This window comes from Zeus faber (assembly GCF_960531495.2).
Source record: "Zeus faber genome assembly, chromosome: 6".
Lineage (NCBI taxonomy): Eukaryota > Metazoa > Chordata > Actinopteri > Zeiformes > Zeidae > Zeus > Zeus faber.
In genome coordinates, this window is record NC_137201.1 from 21185210 (window position 1) to 21194572 (window position 9363).

The window sequence follows — 9363 nt, forward strand, 5'->3', positions numbered from 1 at the left end:
ATGGGTGGATAAATGGATGGATAAATGGATGGATGGATGGATTAAAGGGTGGATGATGGGTGGATGTATGTATGGATGTATGTATGGATGTATGGATGTATGGATGTATGGATGTATGGATGGATGGATGGATGGATGGGGCTTAATCTAAACGTGGTTGCACCATTCCTCCCAAAGAAGCAAATCTCTCCATCTAGAGGTCGCCCTCTGAGTCGTCTATGATTATATCTCTTTATCTGTTGATCTGTTTATCTGTTATTCTGTCTATCTGTTTATCTATTTATCTGTTAAACAGTTTGTCAGTTTATCTGAATCTTAAATCTCCAAAAGCTGAGTTCTGACCGGTGGCTTTTAACCGATCGGGATCAGAAGTGTCTGGAATCAACCTTTGTTATATATAAACGTTTTTCGATTAGACAATAGATAATGGGTCTGAGGTCCTGATCACCCCGAAGGGGGTTATCTGACTGTACGTTATTCTGCTCATCACATGGCTACTAACCAATAAACCAAACGTTAAGGTTATTGATTTGAATATTGATTCAAAGTTAGTTTTCCTCACTTCCACTGAGAAAAGTAGTAACACAGACTGCAACAACGTACAAGACCAAACTATTCACACCCCAAAATACAACAACTTTGCTCTCCATACAGTGGAGAGCAAAGTTATTACTAGGGGTGGGCCGATCAGGTGATAGTTGTAATCTGATTAATGTCGGTAAAATGTATCACCAATAGTCGTGATCGGATGGTCGGAATTGGAAAAAACTGAAGTTGGCTAAAAAAGGCATTTAAAGGCGTTCCTCGCTTTTACTGTGAAAAAACAGATACTTGTTATTTTTCACTGTGGTGCTTCTGCACTCCGTCTTAAAGTTAGGGTCCGCCTCCGAGCCGTGCAAAGATGGATACGCCTCACCTTGTGTGTGTCGCGGCGTCGGGGCGTGGCATCACACGCCGAATGCCGTGACGATCCATGAGCGGTGCCGCCATGCAGGTTCCAACGAGTCCGCCGCTGGAAACGCTCACGTGGCAAACGCTCACGTGGCGCCTTGCTGCATTCCGCTGTGGTGCTTTTGCACACCGTCTCGAAATAATTCCGCACCGCAAAAAAACACTCCTCGCTCACTCGGTTGTTATTGCTGCCACGTGACCCCTCTTTACGCTGCGTCGCCGCTACTTGGGGAAACGCCGTGAACGAGGCGCGAAAGCGGCGGCAGCAGAGGAGGGACCACGCGTGCAGCTGTCCTATTACGTGGGCGTGGTCAGACCACGGCATGTAGCTGTCATCGACGTACAGCGGATGTACCCAATGAGACTTTGATTGCTCCGATCACGGATATAAACTCAAAATGATCGGACGACAATCGTAATCGGACAAAACACGACATCCGTGGTTTCACCCGGTCAATCGGCCTGGTTAGTAATGATGAATTTAATTTTCACATTAATGCCACTGAATGCGGAATGGAACATCGGGCATTTTGACATCAACATCTCCATTCATCTCCTCAAGTCTTCCATTGTAGTTTCTATGGCGCGTCGCCAGATGGCGCCACTCGCGAGTGTTAGCATTAGCATGTAGGCAGAGCGGCACGGGGGAGGGGAAAGCAGGCGGAGAGGTGGTTGCCATGACGATGGTCATTATTAACAGCGGTCATTATGCAGAAACAACTGAACGCTGATTGCGGCTATTGACCAACCAGAATTGAGCATTCCACAGAGCTCTGTAATAATATCAGAAATAATAAAAATAGATTGCTGCTCACACAAAATCAATCTGAGGAAGATCATCATCATCATCATCATCATCGTCATCATCGTCGTCGTCATCGTCTCTTCTTCCTCACGGTGGGAGTAAAAACTTCAGAGTAGCCCAATTTGTAAAGGCTTTATTGAAAGAGGTGACAAAAATGTTTCTTCTTTAATAAAAATAATTTGTTTACTTACATTTCTTTTTAAATTCAAGCCAAATTCGGATCCATCTTATCTTGCTTATTTGTCCGAATTTACTGGTAAGCTGTGAAATTTTAACCAACGACCTTTTTTTTCAAAGCGATCCGACCCGAAGAGCGACATTTGGAAATTGACCGCGAGCAGCGATCTATCACCCTGCGCCGGGCGGGACGCTCCATTCACTTTCTTCTTCTTCTTTCTTTCTTTCTTTTCTGCACGACGGGAGGAATTAGAGCCGAGCGCTCAGCGACCTAATGCAATAGAGGCTCCGCGCGGACGAGGTAATGTGATTTTCCAGCCTTTTATTCTGTGAGTCTGCGGCTGGATGGAGATGGCCCACTAGGAGATGCTATCTGAATTGGGGAAATTGGCTGCCGAAAAAAAAAAAAAAAGAAGAAAAAAAAAAAGCCAACGGGAGGGAACACAATGGATGTGACGGGAGCCCAGAAGTGTCACGGCGGGGTGGGAGGCGCGGGGGGGGGGCGTAGGGGGTCAGGGACACTCGGGCTAAAGTCAATCTGTTCAAACCGAAACAGACGCGTCCACTGACCCCCAGAGCGTCGACAGGCAGAACGTCCCGTCGCCGGGTCGGCTCGGGTCACAGGTCGGGGTCGACACAGCAACAGAGTGGAGACGACCTCGAGATTGTTCTGAACGCGCCAGATCGCTTCCCCGCCCGTGCTTGGCTGATACGCTTCGGAAAAGGCAGGCGGGTTGCCGTGGAATGTACATTTTAATTGTCTCGCATCACGCATCACACTTTGTTTTGAGATGCGTCTGATGCACGAAGCTCCACCTCACATCCGCCCGTTCAGTGCGAGCGCCGCCTGCGTCGGTGCTGGCAGACATTTTAATACTGACCATTTCCCATTCTGCCATTTCCACACTGTTTGCATCGTATTGTAAACTCCTCTCTCCCTCTTAGCAGCAGAGTTAATATTAGAAACCGAAGGATCATTTCAGGGAAATCAAACCGAACGACTGAGCAGCACTCAGCGAGCTCCACTAAATTGGACTGAAATGGAGCGCCGCTTCCATTTGTGTGTTGTCAATATCCAGCGCTGGGAACTCGATGGTAGTTATCAGGCCCCAAACAGAAGTACGTCCACGCGGCGCCAGGAGGTCGCCGCCCACTTGTTCTGTGTTTATTTGTTGGTTCTTTTTTGGGACTCTCAGGTCAGTTTCCCTCCATCTGCCGCTAGCCGCCTTCCCATCTCCGCTCTCCATCGCCGCCGTGCCCTCGAGGCACCGCGGCGTCCGCGCTGGCTGTTTGCAGCTGTGCCCATGAAGGACCCACGCCTGCATCAATATTCCCAAATCAGCGGCCTCCGCGGAGCTGCTGGCGCCGGGTGCGGCGGCGCCGCGTAAGCCCCCCTGGCTGTGGCGAGAGGACACTTCAATTTCCCACTGTACCTGAGACGGCAGAAGGCATAATTTGCTCGTTACCGAGGCTCGGAGTGAGCCGCCGTGTGTGAGTGTGGCCATGTGACTGTGTGTGTGTGTGTGTGTGTGTGTGTGTGTGTGTGTGTGTGTGGGTGTGTGTGTGTGAGTGTGTGCATATGACTGTGTGTGTGTGTGTGTGTGTGTGTGTGTGTGTGTGTGTGTGTGTGTGTGTGTGTTTGTGTGTGTGTGTGTGTGTGTGCATGTGTGTGCGTGTGACTGTGTGTGTGTGTGTGTGCGTGTTTGTGTGTGTGTGTGTTCATGGAGGCAGACGTACGGACACCTTTGTGACGGCACGTCACCTGGAAGTCTCACTTCATTACATCCCATCATTAAAGCTGTTCGGCTCACATGTTCTGTTGAATAGAACCCCTCCACCCCCACCTCCACCCCACCCCGGCCACGATGCTTTTCAGGGGAAATTCAACAGAAAACCAACAACAATCAGACAACTCCACCAGTCTGCAGTGGATGCCTCTCAGCCCCTGGAGTAGTACAGTTTCACTCCTTGTGCTTTGGCAGACTAACAAACAGAGAAGGCTCCCGTCTTCCTCAGAAAGAAAAAATAAATAAATCACTATCCCATCACATCGCACGTATTGCGCTTTGTTTGGGCTCAAATCTTTATCCGTAGTTAGATCTGTTCCCGTGTTTTGAGATTGACCACTGTTGAATGCCACGATCAAATAACAAACAAGGAAAACAATTTCAATTCCCGCTCGGCGGCCCGCCTCCCAAACAAACTCACTTCATCAGCCCAAATTAAGGCAACAGTAGGTCTTTTGTTCGGCCCGAATGACTGCCTGCTAAAATGAAACAGATGTGTCCGTGATTGCGTCTGGTTGCCGTCAAACCGGGTAATGAGAACCCCGGTATGCTCCACCTCGCCGCTTCCTTTCTTTATCCAAACTCCGAGAAATATTGTATTCTGCGCATCGTTATTTCAACTTGCTGTTCCTGCCGCATCCCGATGCACGCTGTATGGTTTCGTCGGGATCTTTTGGAGGGAGCCTACCCAGAAAGCCCCGCAGGCCCCCGGCGCCAGGATCGAGTGACTGAGGGGGCAGTTAAAAATGGCGAGGGGGCAAATCTTTTTCTGCAGTAAAACAGCAGGTCATCCTCCTGCTACGCCCATTTCTGCATGTGTTTAATCCTGCGGGTCTCAATAAAGTGGCGTTTTGACCAGATGCGAACAATTCCCTACCTTACCCTTTCCATGGTCATAATATGAAATAGGAATATTTGGGGCATATTGCCAGGTCACCGCCTAAAATTGGTCTGGTGGTGGGTTTAATGAAATTCATTGATTTTACCATGCAACAGCCTCTGAAAGGCAAAATAACAACAACACAACACCACTGTTTCAAAATCGAACAATACGTTTATTTCATAGCAGTGGTGAAGCCAGTATTAAACCTGAGTGTCCTCGCACAATTTAGGGAATCGGAGCACTCGGGACGCAGGTCTACGAGGCGCATAATAATAGAATTAATCAACGGTTCTAACCACTGGGAGATGATGCGAAAATCAACGAAATAATAGCCAGCTCTCTTCCTCTATTTCGCTCTCTCTCTCTCTCGCTGTCTCTCTCTCTCTCTCTCTCTCTCTCATTGACCGAAAACCTCACTTCCCTGTCGTTTCCATTCTGTCGATCGCCACAACGGAAGAAATACAATTAGGGCCAAAAGTTCTATTTACAACCGCAAAAAGCCGGCAAAGGCCGAAGCGCGGCGCATGTGTTCTGTCTGTCTCTCCTCCGCTCTGTTCAGCACCGGGGACAGCACCGCGCCGCCCGATGCAAAGGGTCCGAACGTATGGTCGCCGACATGCAGAGCCAGCAGGAAAATAAACCAACTGAATCCAGAAAAACAAGTGTTTCATTACTGTCGCCTCGATGACATTTGTATTTTTGATGATGATTTGTTTTTCTATAGGGTACATAAAACTTAAACTGAGGGGCCCTCTCGTGGAGGACACTGATGCTGAACTGTGATGCTGAATGTTGTTCAACAGTCCACACGTATTCACAAAAACTTGCTTTAGCACCGAGAGGAAAGAAAAGGCGATTTGCTCTCATGGTTAACTGAACACTAAATTTATTATAAATATACATATACGTAACAATTTCTACTGCTCTATATGTATTCCTAATTATCCTTTTACTGTACATGTATGTACACAATGAATATTGCTACCATTACAAAAAGCCATGCACTATCTATAGTACAGTATATTGTGTATCTACTGTAAACCTACTTTGTCAATAAATAGTAATAAATTATTATCCATCTGTTTTTGTACAATCTAATACACATACTATTTACACTTCTGCTTTGGAATAACTTTTTCCCTTTTTTCATCACTACCTGATATGAATGATATTTCCCCGGTTCCTCACTCCACATTCTCAGATGACAGGCATTTCTGTCGGGCCTCTTTGTCCTCAAACGTCACCTTTTTGTTCCTTTTGGGGTCGATCCAGGAGTTGTGGATGATGGCGTTATTGGGCAGAGGGTCCGCCTCGATGATAGACACCACTCTCTTCTTCATCTTGCTTTTCAGAACCTTCTGGAATTTCTGCCTGGTGAAGGCATATAGCAGGGGATGAAAGATGGTGGTCCCGTAGGCCATGACCAAGAAGCCCAGTCTCAACTTGACTGTCAGGTCACTGGGGCCTACGCTGAGAATGACCGTGTTGAGCACGGTGATTGGCGTCCAACACAACAGGAACGTGGACACGATCAGGAGCGACATCCTGAAAACCCTCTTCTGGCGCTCCCGCCTCTCTCTGTGGCGCTTGACAGCCCTGCGCAAGGCAATAATGACGGAGACGGAGGTACGCATTCCCAGCGCCGGGTTACGGCTGCCGGCGCTCTGGGCGCTATCTGTGGTCTCCTGCTGTGCTGTCATAGCCGTCATGGACGGATGCTTTTTCCTCCTTGCTTTCTTCTTCTGCGAGGCGTGGAATCGCGTGCCAATGCGAATGTTGAGGGCCTGAAGGATCTTGGAGTAGGTGATGAGCATGACGATGACAGTGAAGAAGAAAATGGGAATCTGCGCCAGAAAGTGGTAGTAAAGTTCAGTGTAGCATTGATTTGTGTGAACCATCGTCTCCACGGCCGTCTGATTAAACGGGGCTTGTCCTTGGGCGAAGAAGCCCACTTCGACGAAGGGCACCAGGAAGCTGATGAATGACAGCACCCAGACGGCGGCCAGCAGCGCCAGAGCGCGGCCCATGGTCAGCACCCGGTTGGCAGGTTTGACGGAGATGTCGTAGCGGTCCAGCGTGATGGCTAGCACGTTAGCAGCGGTGGCCACGCTGGCGAAGGAGACGCACGCCTCGTGGAAGCAGCAGACCAGGGCCGTGTCCCCCTCCAGGGACAGCAGCACCACCACGATGGTGAGGGGGATGCAGCACACGCACACCAGCACGTCCAACACATGCAGGTTCATGGTGACGATGTTGCTGACGGAGCTGATGAGGTTGGACTTCATGCAGTAGAGGGCCAGCACAGTGAGGTTGGAGCTCAGACCCAGGACGATCTCCAGCATGAGGAAGCCGGTGAGGGACACCTGGAAGCTGACGGGGTAGGGGTACGGGTAGGGGGCGGCCGGGCTCACGGTGCGGCCGATGGGCTCGGTATTGTCGGTGACCGTGACGTTGCTCATGGTGGCTTCTTCTTCCGGACGGGGAAGGATATGCATTATCCTGAAGGCAGAGGTTCAGAAAGAGAAAGGAAAATGGTATGAAAGGAGAGAAAGGGAGGAAAGGAGGTTCATTCTGTACCGAACGGAGCTGTGATTAAAGAACGCTTTACGGACACCAGAAGGCCAGTTTGATGCGAACGTCAAACGCTCGCTCTGTCCGGGGCAACAGATTGCTCCTCGCTGTGCCAAATGTAAGAATCCTTTTATCTGTGAAATCCAGTCAGATGCAATGCTGCCAGTTATCAAATGATCAAGAAATGTTCTGAGTTTTAGATGGGGAAGCAATGAGAGCAGACACTTTTAAAGTGCCAATGCATTTTTTCTTACTGCGCCCCACATTAGAGATTGATGAAGTACAGTACGTGCATAGCATGGAACTGGCCTAGTCTGTAACAGATGCTACGCCTTTCAACACCATCCACGGTCATACGGTGACATTTCTCACCTGGAGATAATCACACAAAAACAAACACGTGTGAAAATGCTGAATAATTGAAATCGTTCCATAAGCGAAGGGGCCGGGGCGAAGACATCTGGTGTCTTTGTCTATTGCATTCGAGAAGGAGCCAAACGGTGTTTTACGCAGTGTGTTGAGTCTCGAGGTTAGAAGCACTATGATGGACGACATTTATCATCTCATCTGGAATAAATATTATGCTTACTTGAGTTATGAGCCACAAAACATTTTGTATAATCACCCAAAATGATTGCGGAGTGGTTCAATGACACGGAGACCGGCAAGTTTTTCCAAAGGAATACTCACCCTTTCCTCCAGCACTATGTGAGCCCCAGGGCTGTGAGATTAGGCCGGAGAGTCCATGTTAGATCCAGAGAGATGAGCATCGCACCCTGTCATAGCTGCAGGAACAGGGTGTCTGCTCTCACGGGGTCCGCCAGCCAGGCTTATCCCTTTTCCACTTCTCCTTCCCAGAGGTATTGGCAGACAAAAAAAATTCAAAACAAACACCTGCCTGCCTTCCCGGCACCTTTTGTCCTTCCGACCCTGTGGGAGAGGCAGTGCTTAAAAACCGGCAACCGGCATCCTAATGCAGGAGCGGACATACAGTACGGGGCCAATGTCCCCTACAGTCTTTGTCTCTCCCTCTGATTTGTTTGTTTTGGAGGTGGTGGGAGCCTTGACGGATGAGTGGATCGGGGATAAACTGTCGGTGCTATCTCCTGTTTATAAACTCCTGGTATTCCCAGGCAGGAACAACCCGCAGAACAAAGAGACACGCTCCCTGTCGTCTGCACAGGACTGGAATGCACCGTGCATAGTAGGATCCTCGCTCGTAGCCTGGCTGTCCCCGATGGGAAGATAGTAGAAGAAAAAACAATCACGGCGCTCTGATTTGAACTTCGGTAACAACCAATATCCATTAGCTTGTATTCCGGGGACAGAGTGTTTTAGCCGGCCATGGAAGTATAATCCCGGGTTTACACCATGGATACAGAGATGTTTCTGTCCACTGTAAGCCCAGGAGGGGTTAGTGAGTCCATGCAGGATCCAGGCCCATATCTTCCCCTGGGACTGCTAATGGAAAGCGCCTTTATCCTTTAGCTTTCTCATCAGTCTTCACTAAGATCCAGCGGCCAGTGACTTGTAAATCAAGCTCATGTCTCCAGTTTGACCCCGCACCACTTCGACCTCTCGGTCGCTGGAGATTGCTCCGGCTTCTTCCTTTCTCATTCACCCCAGCCTACTGTGGGCGATGACCGGTCCTGCGGTTGTAGGTGTCTGGAGCGGTATGGGATGGTGGGACCCCAAGTGTTGGTCTGAGTGCGCGCGATGGAGGGGAAAGAGAACGGGCGAGACCATCAGACACTGCCTCACAGAGATCATGGACAAGGACGCCACGGCCACACGCATCACAACGTCATTTCTCTGTCATTTTGTTCTCATCCCCGCTTCTTACTCTGTCCTGTAGAGAGAGAGAGCGAGAGAGAGAGAGAGAGAGAGAGAGAGAGAGAGAAAGAGAGAGAGAGAGAGAGAGGGAAAGGAAGATGGGGTGAAGAGGAAAGTGTGGGATGTATTAGTGAAAATAAACACATACCCTCTGCTGAGAGACATCCAGGAGCCTCTCATTATCATAGCAACAAGCCTCTGATGTCTGATGGCGCTGTATCGGCTGATGCACTTTACATCTTTTCAATTGCATTAGCATAACACCAGCACTAATAACAACTAGTGGGAAAGAAACACAAAGGAACCGTTTATTCATCAACTTCCACATCCGCTCTGGAAATTCAAATCAGCCTCCC

The 9363-nt window shown here is 49.2% G+C and overlaps 1 protein-coding gene across 1 annotated transcript; it reads right to left on the reverse strand.

Annotated features, from left to right (window-relative positions):
• Positions 1-5787: 5787 nt before the first annotated feature.
• On the reverse strand, positions 5788-8004 carry LOC307231858 (G-protein coupled receptor 22-like; the record flags this gene model as incomplete). Its single annotated transcript, XM_080002724.1, has 2 exons — positions 7865-8004; positions 5788-7102 (listed from the first exon to the last, which is right to left on the reverse strand). The coding sequence occupies exon 2, from the start codon at positions 7096-7098 to the stop codon at positions 5788-5790; it is 1311 nt and encodes a 436-aa protein (XP_079858850.1). The 5' UTR covers positions 7099-7102; positions 7865-8004.
• Between the last annotated feature and the right edge of the window lie 1359 nt (positions 8005-9363).